At 36.4% G+C, this 14138-nt stretch overlaps 1 protein-coding gene and 1 non-coding gene across 2 annotated transcripts; one reads left to right on the top strand and one right to left on the bottom strand.

The window, feature by feature from the left end:
- Positions 1 to 8566: 8566 nt before the first annotated feature.
- Trnar-acg lies at positions 8567 to 8639 on the bottom strand. The gene has a single exon. It is a non-coding gene; the product is annotated as a tRNA-Arg (tRNA).
- Positions 8640 to 8674: 35 nt separating this feature from the next.
- Positions 8675 to 10348, top strand: LOC118762149 (serine/threonine-protein kinase TNNI3K-like). Its single transcript, XM_036500545.1, has one exon. The coding sequence runs from the start codon at positions 9068 to 9070 to the stop codon at positions 10304 to 10306; it is 1239 nt and encodes a 412-aa protein (XP_036356438.1). The 5' UTR covers positions 8675 to 9067; the 3' UTR covers positions 10307 to 10348.
- The last annotated feature ends 3790 nt before the right edge of the window (positions 10349 to 14138 follow it).

The following is a 14138-nucleotide window of genomic DNA, read 5'->3' as shown; positions in this document are numbered from 1 at the left end:
TATCTACATACATGTAAATATCTTTTCACATAATTATCTGCTTATTCTGTTTATAATTCATCATTATCACCATTATCATTATTTTAATGCCCACTTTTCCATGCACGCATGGAGAGACAGAATTCATTAAGGGAGATGTCCTTCCTGTTGTCAACCCTTACCTGTTTCCAAGTAAAATAATATTTCCCCTTAGCCAGACATGATTTTCACAGAAGATTGGAAACAAACAACATTATTTGTGACATGAAGCAAAGACAAGGGTACACACACACACTCACACACACACACACACACACACACACACACACTCACACACACACATACACACACACAAATATAAAAGGAAAAACAAGACTCGTGGTTGCATTTGAAATTGTGCATTTTCTCGTATAGAAACATATCCAGAGAACAGAGACTTTGGTTGGAAGTCTCAAAATTCATTATTTTCAGAGAAGGAGTGGTTTTAGTTGTTTTTGCTTTCCAATCTGAACATCACTCTTCAGGCGTTGAACTCCTAATAAAATTTACAAGCAGTCAACAGGCACAGAGTGTAGGATTGTGTTAAAAACCTTTTCTAGTTCAACAAATACAAAACAGCTGTTTTCTTCTATCTTCTTTGCCAAATACTTCCTATCAATTGCTTCATCTAGGGTATTACCCCTGAGTCTCTTTACTACCAAATTTCTCTCAAGGATATCAAATTTTTACCAGAAATGTCTTATAGAAAACGTATATAATCCAAAATCAAATTACAATAGTCTCTTAAAGGAAAGTATTTATATATGTATAATTTATCTTATATTTTATTTATTTTAGAATCAAAATAATGGCAGCAACGCTGATGGAAATTGTGGCAGTAGTGTCAGCCACACAGGTGAAGATGTATGGGAAGCAACTTTGAGGGTGAATAAATTACTCTGCTATTAAGAAAATTGGATCTTCACAATTAGGTGGTAATGAAGTTCACTTCACAATTGTCTTGGGTTGACCAACACTTCTACAATTGTCTTGGGTTGACCAACACTGTGATAGATGGAAATTGTGCTGAAACTTGTCAATATGTATATGTAGAGATCAATAAAATAAGTACCAGGATTTGATGCAATCAAGGTTGTGCACAAGCATGACCTTGGCGTAATAACTGAAACTCGTGAAGAAGTGATATAAATAAAAGTGAATATAGCAGTGTATTTATAATTTAGATGGTAATATATATTCGATGTGTCCCTAAATGTTTCGTTTTCTATGCAAGGAGTTTCATTTCAGATCCTTTGCCGAACAAATGAAAAGTTGTGATGTTCAAAATTTTCAAAAATGAAGTGAATTTTCAACCCAAAAAAAAGTTTGCTACAAAAACACCTGAATTCATTGGAACTTGTTGCTTTTTTTGTTTTGTTTTGTTGTTTTATTAACCTTGAGGAAATGCAAGACAGTGATGGAATTCCAATCCAGTTTTCTTTCCAAAAACAACTGTTCTCTTTAACTTTAATTTCTGTTCTTTTTCTATTTTTTCCATTCCTTCTTGTCTTCCATTCCTCTCTTATCACCTTTTGTTTTATTCATATTTTCTTCTTGCTTTCCTTTATTTTATTGTCTTATTTCCTTGAGCTCTTTCCATTTCCCTCCCTCCTTCCTCCTCTCTCTCTCTCTCTCAAAAAAGGAAAAACGTGAAAGGTTTGATTTTGCGGTTTTATTACTAAAATGTTAAGGCAGGCTAATGAAAAAAAACATCTACCCAGTTGTTCCCCCTACTAAATGTTGTCACCAAATTTAGATTAAAGTAATTGAAATCAAATTAAAACCAAAGAAAATACAGGAAGAGATGATAAAAGAAAATTAAGACAGTGAATGTGTAAAGTCTTCTAGCTCTATCATTTCATGTATCAATATTCATCTGATTTGAGATCAGAGATAACCAGAATCGATAAAGCACCAAGCAATGTTTTGGAATTCGTAGTTGTGTCCCCTGATTTCTCTGCACACTTAGCTGAAGTTGGAGTTGACGTTCTATGAATTGGGGTATCAGTAAATATAACCAAACATTACGAATCAATATTAATTTGATTTACTTAAAGCAACATTTCAACTTTATTAAGATATATTATTTAATTCATATTTACGACAAGTGAATATATTAATTCAAGATTCAAATGCATTATCATTGATGTGCTGAATTAGAATGAGATATTTTACTTTGCAGTAAATAAGATCTAATGTCCAGAAATCTATTACTAAATATATTTTTGCTAAAAATAGTAACCAAACCTACCTGACACAATGAAGATCACTGTGTATAGTGTAGACCTAGATGCCCTGAAAAAGACAGATGGTTGTAGCTAGAACGCCTTCAGTCATACTTTAACTTGAGCCTAAACAATATAAAATGAAGTTATATTATCTACAATGAACTAAGCTTTTAATAAGTAAAGACATGTCTTAATGGTTGACCTGCTTTCCTAGGTGACAGGTATTGGTTCAATAGCCTAGGGAAGCTGCTGCAATTTCACCTTCAAATTGTATTGGGTTGTCTGGAAAGTTCCCGCCGATTTATAGTAGCTTACCTTTCAACTTATTTTAGAACATGTTTGAGTCCATAAAATAGGATTTGACTACACCTCCATTCAGAGCACAGTTTAAGCAATCTTTTCGTGGAAGAAGGTTTATGTCCCTATAACCTGTGTTAATTCTGTAACACTTTAAAATGGAAGATAAGAAAGTTCATTTTCGGCAATTGATGCTTTGGGAACCAGACAAAAATTGCTGCAGCTTGGCTGGGATGTGTTACTCCACCCTCTATATTCACCAGATGTTACTCCTTCGGATTTCCACTTATTCAGGTCTCTACAGAATAGTCTTAATGATAAAAATTTTATTTCCTTGGATGACATAAAAAGTTACCTTGATGAATTCTTTGCCATGAAACCACCTCAATTCAGGGAAGAGGGTATTTTCAAGTTAAAGGAAAGATGGAGATGCATTGTGCAACAAAATGGTTCATATTTGGTTGATTAAAAATGTAATGGCAAGTATTTATTGACCTTTTTCTTTCCTTTATAAATCGGCACAAACTTCCTGGACAACCTAATATTAACATACAAATGCATAATACATACGTATATACATCATTCTCATCATAAGTTGATGTCCATTTTCTATGCTAGCATGGATTAGATGGTTTAACAAGATCTTGTAGGTCCAACAACTGCATCACACTCCATTGTCTACTTTGACATGGTCTATATAGCTGGATGCCCTTCATTATACCGACCACTTTGCAGTGTACTGGGTGCAATTTTAATGCCACCAGCACTAGAGAGGCTTCCATGCATCTTGCAAGACTAAGACACCCAAAAGTGGAGGCATTATGCTTGGAGATGAGGGGTAAAAAAGATGAGAGAAGGAGCCAGGGGAAAAGAGGTTTCTTACTGTAGAGGTGTGACATGACTATTCCCATTTTAGAAGAGAGAGGTGGATGATCGGGTTGGAGCCGTGAAGAGATAAAAATTGTGACAATGAGGTCTTAGGGTGGAACCACAATATATAAGGTAAGTAGAAGTGAGTGAAGACTGCAGAACTGGGAGTGTGGTTGGGTAGATGTTGCAAGAGTGTATGAGAGAATGAGACAGGAAATGGTTGAGTGGGTGAATATAATGAATGAAGAACAGGTGTTAAAGAGTAGATGTAGTGAATAAGACATAAAAGATGACCAATGATGTATAGGAGTGATGAGCAACAGTATAGTATTACTGGTACAGTAGAATGTTGAGAGAGTGAGAGGATGTATGATTGGGTAGGTGTTTTGCTGACTTTACCACCACTTGATTCTAGGTTTACCTTCCATGCCTGGAATTTCCACTCTAATACCCCAATAGATTCAGTTGAGAACTGAAGTCATTAGCATATAAGAGCAGCCAGTCTTAAACTTCTCTGTGATGGCCTCTAGGACTATGATGACTAAGAGAGAATTGAGGACTACACCTTGGACTCCTACCCTCACACTAAGTTCATCACTGAAATTATTGTTGACTCACTTTACTTAATGTGTCTTTGCACATAGCTTGCTCAACACTTACAAGTCATTCATCTCCACTTAGTTTTCTTAGTGACCGTCAAATTACTGAATGTGGTACTCTGCCAAATGCCTTTTCCAAGTCAATGAATGCCAGGAATAGTGGTTTACTTTTAACCAAGTACTTCTCCTGCAGTTACTAAACTGCATCTCATCTTGGTCTACTCATGGAACAATTGTGTTGTAATTCTTTGTGACCTTTATAACCTCATACAATTAGCTTGATTCCTCCATAATTTCTTCTCTCTAAGGCACTTCAGTTGCCTTTGTAACTTCTGCCACAAAAAGGTGGTATGTTTATTATAAAAAAAATAATAAGTATTCCTAATTTCATTAACATCACCAGTTTTATGGGATTTTGCTATGACTTATTACTGTTGACAACAGGGTACTGATATAGGAGAAGGAAGATAGGGTGGCAGTATTTCATATATGGACACACTGTCACAGAGGATGAGGAGCAGGGTTTAGGCTTTTTACTTATCTGGAGAGGAAAGTATAATTGGTAAAGGCAGAATTGGGTGGGTGCATCATGACAAAAAGAGCTCCAAACTTTCATCAAAAAAGAGAACAAGAACATATTAAAGAGGAGTTAAAAAAAGGCAGTTTTAACACATTAGAATGTAAAGCAGGGAATGAATGTGGTACAATTAGACAAGAAAACAGAAATTTGGTGCTTATCTTAGTATATTTTGATTTATTGTAAATGTCGTTGCCTGATAGGAGTGGAGTGAAGTGGCTGAAGTGATAAATACCTACTTAATTGACACTGTTGGTTATGAGTGTTTCAGTTGATCCAATCAATGGAACAGCCTACTTGTGAAATTAATGTGCAAGTGACTGAGCACCCCACAAACATGTGCGCCATTAACGTAATTCTCAGGGAGATACATAATGTAACAAGGCTGGCCATTTGAATTACAGCTGAGAGAAGTGGAACAATATGAAATAAAGTGTCTTGTTCAAAGACACAGTGGGCTGCCAGGAATAAAACAACCATACGATCATGAGCTGAGTACCCTAACCACAAAGCCACGTGCTTTCACATCTACCAACTTAACTATGCACGCCACACACACATTGTGGAAGTCAATTTGTGATGAAGTAAGATCACTTCCTAAACTCAGTAAGTCCGTGCAAATGTTCCAAGAGTTCAAAACGTTTTTGTGCATAGATTTGTTTTGAATGGATAAAGAGTTACACACCACTGAACCCACTTTTCAGTGCAATCAGCTGCAACAACAGTGGAAGAGATGACTAGAAACCAATGACGCTTCAGTCTTTTTTTATATGAGTTTATCTTCTAGAAATAAGTTTTAATGAGAAATAGAGGTCTTTCACTCACGTTGGTTCACATAGCTGGGACCCTAACAAGTGCTACTTCTCTGAGTCAAAGTAGACCTGGAAATAACACACACACCCTTGTTAGTCATTAAATCTAGATCAGAATATTTGTTGTCAAAAATGGTGGTAATATCAGAAAAATGAAATCTCTTGAGCATAATTCTCTTAAAGCTGTGTATATGTGAATAACTATTATACATTTGTTGTGCTCATTCTTTTATCACAGGTAAAAAAAATTAAAAAAACAATTACACAATATTAGATTTTTGTGCACCTTGACAACTGAAAATTGAAGGGAAAATTGCTTTTTGTTTTGTTTAGAATAAACCTTTTACTTGTTTCAGCCATTAAACTGAGGCTATATTGGGGCACTGCTTTCAAACTTTACCGGTGTTGATCATAAAAAAACATTTACTGTAAACTCAGTATTGTGGAAATCATATGATTATAGATTTTTATGAAAAAATAAATAAAGAGTACAGCACTTGAATAAATATAGTGTATACATGCACACACACACAAACACGACTGTGTGTAAACAGAGTTTTAAAGCATATAACTTTATTTTTAGCTTCACTTAAAATAAATACCATGTTTAAATTATTCAGCTCTGAACAATTCGGAAGGAAGGAGTCAGTTCACTTAAATTTTTAGCTTTTGTTTAGGCCTTATCAAAAACTACTTGCTTCCTTCTAGTTGTTTACAGAATGTTGTGATACTATGAAAAATGTAAACCAAATCAAGCTGGGATATGACTTGTTTACATTACAACACAAAATTGTCAATGTGCATTGATTAACTGGGACATCATGACAGTTTGTTTGAGAGGCATACATGTGTGGTTAAGAAACCTGTTTTATAACAACATGCTTTGAGTAAGTGTCTTCTACAAAAGTCCTGGGACAGGTCAATGTCTTGAGAGAGAACTTAGTAGTCAGAAGCCCTGTATAAGCTTGTGTGTGTGTTTGCCTCCCTTATTTCTTGACAACCAGTGTTGGTGTGTTTAAATCCCCATAACTTGGTAGTTTGGTACAAGAAATTAGTAGATTAAGTACCATAGAAATAAGTACTCAGATCGATCTTGCAAGTAAACACTTCAAGGCATGGCCACAGTCAAGTGATTGAAATGAAAGATTAAGTTAAAACTATGTCTATGCCTTTGCAAATCTGTGTAATATTTTCTAACCTAAGAAACCTATCACTGTTTAAACCAGTATAAATTTTGCTTGTAGATGATAGCTGAAACAGCATGTGACTTAAAAGTTCTTACTGACATTAATGTTACTGTATTTAATATGAATTTATTTATTTACAAATGTGTGGAAAGCTCCCAAATATTCTTGATTGAGCTTTAAGTTGAGGCGTTTCTGCTAAGGCATATAGACACATCTCTATATATATAGAGCTGAAGTTGTCTGTGTATGGCAGGTTTGGTAAGCCTTCAACTAACACTATCTCCTCCGAGACCCTGCACCGCAAGTTGACCAACAAAATTGAGAGTATTATAGAAGAAGGCTTGCTCTTCCTTCCGTAGAAGAAAAAATTCAAATCAGACCATGTTAACACCAAAAATTATTAACATAAAAAAGGTGCTTTTTTTCTATGAAAATCCCTATTTTTTACGATTTTTTTACTGCTGTGTCACCATTTTTCGGTGTATTTCAGCCAGATAAATGTTCGCTTAAAGAGAATAACAAGCTACATAATGCAAAATTTTTACTTTTCAAAAATTCCAATTCTAAAGAGTCGAAACAAACCTGAGCAACACCGGGTGATATGGCTAGTAAATTATAAAATCATATGGAGTATCTGTCCTGGCATGTGAATAATTCAATGTATTTCATATCCTTTAGCAATAGTCATAAAAGAGTATGAATAACTATTTGCTATATCTCCAACTTCTTAGTAATACACAATTTAACTAAGCCAACCTTAGATATCCCATAGGCATTAGTGTCATGTGAAATTGTTTCAACTGGGACAGGGAATTTTTCTTTGCATATATTCTAAAGTGAATCATCATCACCATCAACAACAACAATTCATGGTTGTTCTGGTGTATCTGCTACATGCGAGCCCTGTTTTTGATTCCATGACACCTTGTGTATCTATTGTTTGTATTGATCATGCAATATTTGGTAGGCAATCAGATGGTTGACCAGTTTCTTAAAGATATTGTTACCTATACTGGTCAGGGCATATGCATTGTATCATATGAGCTTTGATCTATCCTTAATCCATGCATCATTTTGATAGCCGCTATATAGTTAGTATTCTAGAGAAACTATCATGGTGTTGCCGAAAGTCTCCATTAAAATTCCCAATGATGATTAACACAACAAAAAAAAATTGTAATTTAAATTAACCCCAAAAACATATTATTAACAAAAGGGTATGCTATTTAAATAAAATCATAAATTTTCAAGCTAAAAAGCCCCCCTCCCTCGTCTCCATCATTTCCAAAGCTCTTGTGAAAAAAATTGGAAAAATCCCCATCAAAACGAAGAAGTCCAACTTATGTGATTGTCCTGATCCGAAACTCCACCAATGTTTCAATTTGCTGAGTTAATTTTAGAAGACTTGCAGTATCGAGATAAGACCCTTTCGATTTGGAATTCAAATTCTGCCGTGATCAGTTCTACTGTTCACCCCTTCGATATATAATAAAATAGAAGTCGTACAGTCGATTTAAACGATGACATTGTATCCTTTCAGTATGACCTGGCCATGTTCAAATACTAGGAACCAGTTTTTTGTTAGTTTACTCTTTTACTTGTTTCAGTCATTTGACTGTGGCCCATGCTGTAGCACCGCCTTTAGTCGAGCAAATCAACCCCAGGACTTATTCTTTGTAAGCCTAGTACTTATTCTATCGGTCTCTTTTGCTGAACTGCTAAGTTACGGGGACATAAACACACCAGCATCGTTGTCAAGCGATTTTGGGGGGACAAACACAAACATATACACACACACACATACATATATATACATATACGACAGGCTTCTTTCAGTTTCAATCTACCAAATCTACTTACAAGGTTTTGGTCGGCCTGAGGCTATAGTAGAAGACAACTTGCCCAAGGTGCCACGTATGTAGTTGGTAAGCAAGCTACTTACCACAAAGCTACTCCTGCGCCTATAAAAAAAAAATCTCGAGCTTGCCAGGATTCGAACCTGGAATCTTCTGATCCGTAGTCAGACGCGTTATCCATTGCGCCACAAGCCCGCTGTTAGCTTGTTTGTTTTTCAGTTCACTATATCTGAAATTTTTATATCTTATATATAACGATTGATGCTTTCTTTGCTGAACAAATGAAATTTTATGTCTTATTTAGCTGTCTACGTCGGTGGAAATAGACGTGATATACTTATGCGCTAATGTTTTAATTATATACAGCGTCGAAATCTCATTAAACGTTATTCAAAGAAACGCTAACTTATCAGAGAATTTTGCTCGTTTATTTTCTTACATGACATTCTTTTTATAAATGATGGTTGTTTAAAGGAATTAGAAGCATAGCTTTACGGTTTTTGTGTCTCCCACAGCGCAATGACTGAGCAGAGGAATACCACTGAAGAGTGATATATTTTCCAAATTTTTATTAAAAAAAAAACAAATCTAATGCCTTGATCAACATTAAAATTTTGTATTTAATGTCGAACATGAAGAAAAATTTTAGAATTGCAATTGAAGAAAAGGATGAAGTTGCTATAATGAATATATTAGCAAATGGAGTTGATCCAAACGCAAACATGCCTGGAGAAAAGTTCCCACCTATTCATTACAGTGCAGGACTACATGAATCCATTACTCGTTTGTTGCTCGATCATGGAGCAGACCCGAACACAAAAACTATTGATGGGCTTACGCCTTTACATATAGCGGCTTCCTGGGGTCAATTAAACATTGTTAAATTGTTACTAGAAAACGGAGCTAACGTAGCGAATCGAGACGATGATGGAAATACCCCAATGGATTTGGCTAAAGATTACAAACATTCTGACTGTATGAAAGTTCTTAGACGTTGTTTATCACAGGCCGAACACCCCTTATCAAGTAAAGGAAACTATAGCCATAGGAACAAACCAACCTATTTGAATAAAGCTAGGAGCACGAAGGCATTTAATCTGTCTCGTCCAAAAATGTCTAACATGTATAATTTGAAGACGACTTTCTTGATGACACCGGAAAACATTTCTTCTCGCATCAAAATTACCCTGAAAAACAGAGATTTCGAGAAAAGCTACGATGTTAACTTAGTTCCGCGCGATTCACAAAATTATTCGGCTTTTAGTAAAGATTTTAATTCACGTAAAAATAGGAATAGAAACACTCGTACTGAGCACTCTGGTTCGAAAAGGACTTCACATCATCGAACTTCGCAAGGTATTTCTTCATTTATGAATAATAATTCGAACGATAAACACGTCCAGGCCGTCAATACAGCCGAAAATTATTATTCTTGCGACGAATACTCAGAAACACAGACGTGTGAAACGTTAACTCAGATGGGCAACAACTTAAAAGAAAATGGCGAACTTCGCAAGAAGACTCAGTTCCGAGACGACACCTCCGACATTAGCGCAGAGAAGAGTACCTCATCTGATTCATCTCATAGTGCATTAGACATTGATCCTGATTATGTTGATCATGTATCAGAGAAACAGTCCGATTGTTCTTGTGAACGAAGTAACAGTTCCGACGACGACGATGAAATATCGTGCGACGAAGGCTCAGTAGATAACTCGGAAACGTCCACACAAGATGTGACGCAGGATACTGCAGCACGGGATTTACCGTCATATACGAGGAAAAAATGGTTAAAAAGAGCTCAAAAATATGTACAAGTTAAAGTCATGAGCTGTATTCGACAAAATAAATACACCCCGTAAACAACCGATTGAAATAAAACAAAAGGTGATGAGTTATATATATATCCTTCCCGCGGGTTTTCTCTTTCGCATTTTCATTTTCTTTAATCAGATGATGTTAGTATCAATATATTTTTTACATAATCACAACCGGTACCGGATTTACCTATAGGCTTGGCAGGCAAAAGCCTAGGGTTTTTAAATCTAGAGATCATCTGACTATGGTGCATATTATTTTTGAGTCAAAGATCCGTCAAATGTCTACTTCACAAGTCTTTGGTAAGAGAACTCTTTTACTTGTTTCAGTCATTTGACTGTGGCCATGCTGGAGCACCGCCTTTAGTCGAGCAAATCGACCCCAGGACTTATTCTTTGTAAGCCTAGTACTTATTCTATCGATCTCTTTTGCCGAACCGCTAAGTTACGGGGACGCAAACACACCAGCATCAGTTGTCAAGCGATGTTGGAGGGACAAACACAGACTCACAAACATACACATACCTACATATATATAATAAACCTTTACATAAATAAATAACGTGAAATACACGAAGGGACGAACATATATATATTTATATATATATATTTATATATATACGACGGGCTTCTTTCAGTTTCCGTCTACCAAATCCACTCACTAGGCTTTGGTCGGCCCGAGGCTATAGTAGAAGACACTTGCCCTATGTACCACGCAGTGGGACTGAACCCGGAACCATGTGGTTGGTAAGCAAGCTACTTACCACACAGCCACTCCTACGAAATGATTTCAACACTTATGAGAAATCTACACTCGATTCGGTCAAACCAAAGTGTTTGACCCGAGCAAAAAAAGACATAGTGCAATAGGTGTACAACAACATGTAGTAAACGAATATGAAAAAAAAATTGCGCGCTGGCGAACGGAGGAGAGGACTCGGAAAATTCACATCGGGAATGTTCTGAGACTTCTCACCACTTCCCCGTTCGTCGGCGAAATTTTTTTATTTTCATATTCGTTTAGTACATTTTGGTTTTTTTATATTCGTTTTTATATTTTTTGTATTCGTTTACTATATGTTGAACACCTATTACACAATTTAAAAGAATTTTTGGCGATCTTTCGTCTCTAGTAGACCTTTCCGTCGATTTCCGTAAAAAAATATTTTTTTTTACATATGGGCTTGCGGGAACTTTTGAAGTAATATACATACATATACACATACACCGAGTAAAAAAATTTCAGTTATCTCTTTCTTTCACACATTACTCTGTCTCTTCACACACACTAACAGAAGCACTTCACTTACACAACCCCCTGTCTGTCTCCCACACCCCCCATCAAACACACACGCACACACACACATGTCCATCAATGCTCCCAAGCACGGTAACTTCAAAAGAACTTCCCTCGTCATAAAATCGCTTTCTCTTAGTCTCTTTCGCTCTCATTACTTCAAAAGTTCCCGCAAGCCCATATGTAAAAAAAAAAATTTTTTACGGAAATCGACGGAAAGGTCTACTAGAGACGAAAGATTGCCGAATTTTTTTTTGCTCGGGTCAAACACTTCAAGGTTGCGGATTCATTGGAATTTTTTTTTTTTTTTCGTTGAATGAATTCCTGTGACATCCTAATATGCTACAAAACCCTTTTTGGGGTCCGAAAAACGGAGTGGAGTGAGGTGAAGCCTCGGGAATTTCACCTACCCCACCCCATTGATCTTTTCAGGGTTAGGGTTAGGGAAATCCGTTCCGGATTCATTGGAATTTTTTTTTTCCTGGGTAAAAATCGTGCTGGTGAAAAGATCAGTGGAGTATGGGTGAATGAAATTTCCGAGGCTTACACCTCACCGCACTCCGTTTTTCAGACCCCCAAAAGGATTTTGTAGCATATTAGGATGTCATAGGAATTCATTCAACGAAAAAAAAAATTCCAATGAATCCGGGACTGGATGGGGATTCGCCCTTCGCCCCCCCCCCCCGCACGCACACACACTTTCCGAACCAAAATAAGGGATTTGCAGCATATTAGGAGGTCAGGATACTTGATTCCACGCAAAAAAAAATCCGATTTTTTTTTTTTTCTTAGTGAAAATCGTGCGGGTGTTATTCTGAAAGATTACCCAAATATTGGTCTGGTTATTGAGAAATACTATTTTTGCAATAACAATCAGACCCTAAGTCTTTAAAAATAACACGATTGTATATGCCAAGACCAACAAGTATTTTCATCAAATCATTAAATAAACTAACAGCAGAAATAAAACCTTCGTGAACATAAAAACTATGGTAAAAAACATTTTCTTTCTTAGCCATCATTCGTTTGTCCCACCGTCCCTGGTAGCGCTCCTCTGTTGTTGTTGTTTTTTTATCCTGATGGAATCGTTCTCCTTGCTCATCACTCACATCGCCACAATTATCCGGAAATTTATCTAGATGGTTATGCAGTGTGGTAAGTAGCTTGCTAACCAGCCACATGTTTCCGAGTTCAGTCCCACTGCGTGGCATCTTGGGCAAGTGTCTTCTGCTATAGCCCCGGGCCGACCAATGCCTTGTGAGTGGATTTGGTAGACGGAAACTGAAAGAAGCCTGTCGTATATATGTATATATATATATATATATATATATATATATATATATATATATATATATATATATATATATATATATATATATATATATGTATGTATGTGTTTGTGTGTCTGTGTTTGTCCCCCTAGCATTGCTTGACAACCGATGCTGGTGTGTTTATGTCCCCGTCACTTAGCGGTTTGGCAAAAGAGACCGATAGAATAAGTACTGGGCTTACAAAGAATAAGTCCCGGGGTCGATATGCTCGACTAAAGGCGGTGCTCCAGCATGGCCGCAGTCAAATGACTGAAACAAGTAAAAGAGTTAATACTCATATTAGCGCTTATATCCTGTAGACTTTTCAACACCTTTTCCACTAACTCTTTGTAATTTTCGGCCCGGCAATTGCCTAAGAAGTTTTTCACCACGTCAACAAACTATGGTCCAAGCGCATAATTCTTAGTCATTCATTAAATTAACAGATCTTTTCACTTTGACCGGCAGATTTAAAAAATAATTTTTTGTAACTAAACACTTTTAAACTCCGCATCGATTTATATATATATATACTCAAAACATTTACTTTCTTTGTCGAGTGATTTTACATACTGTTTCACTAATACCAATTTGATATGCAAGGAAGGGAAGATGATTTTTTTTTTTTCGGAACTAGCACTGCACTAATAACGTTCTTTTCACTGACCTTCAACTCTCAGAGTGGCCAATCTTTCTTTTTCCAATGCTCCTCTTATGTTTTACTGTCCCACACACAAAAAATATGAGAATTTCGTGTAGCCACTTTGTTGACCAAGCAGGAAATTTACCATTTTCAATTCGACCCATAACACCTATTTATGTTTGGTGTAGTCAATCTGTTCCATAACCTGTTTGAGGGCATCATGTTTTTCTTACACTGTTGTTGAATGACCTAATGGTATTGGCACATACATGTTGGTATTATGGAGCAAAACACATTTGAAACTACGTTTTGAACAATCTCCATCCATCAGGGTCGTATTTGTAGACGTCTAGTCGAAGAAGAACGCCCTCAACGTCATTGCAGTGAAAAAGATCCGTGTTCTCGTTAAAGAATGGTACAAATTCGGCATCCCTATTTCGATAGAATGTTACCATTGTACCTTTTGCTAACAGGTGTTTTTCGTTGAGTCTAGAGGCCGAAAGATCTGCTGATTCTTTGCTTAGATTTAAATCTCGAACCAAATCATTCAGCTCATTTTGGTTAAACGGCTTTGGTACGGTTTTGGGAACATAGTCAGGATCGTTTTCACTGTGTCTCTCATTTACA

The sequence above is a fragment of the Octopus sinensis genome, linkage group LG2, assembly GCF_006345805.1.
Source record: "Octopus sinensis linkage group LG2, ASM634580v1, whole genome shotgun sequence".
Lineage (NCBI taxonomy): Eukaryota > Metazoa > Mollusca > Cephalopoda > Octopoda > Octopodidae > Octopus > Octopus sinensis.
The sequence above is the reverse complement of the archived record's forward strand: the minus strand, read 5'-3'. Positions and strand labels throughout refer to the sequence as shown.

What these genes read in the sequence shown, in the direction of transcription:
- LOC118762149 (XM_036500545.1), top strand. Translation starts at nt 9,068, where the DNA reads ATGTCGAACATGAAGAAAAATTTTAGAATTGCAATTGAAGAAAAGGAT.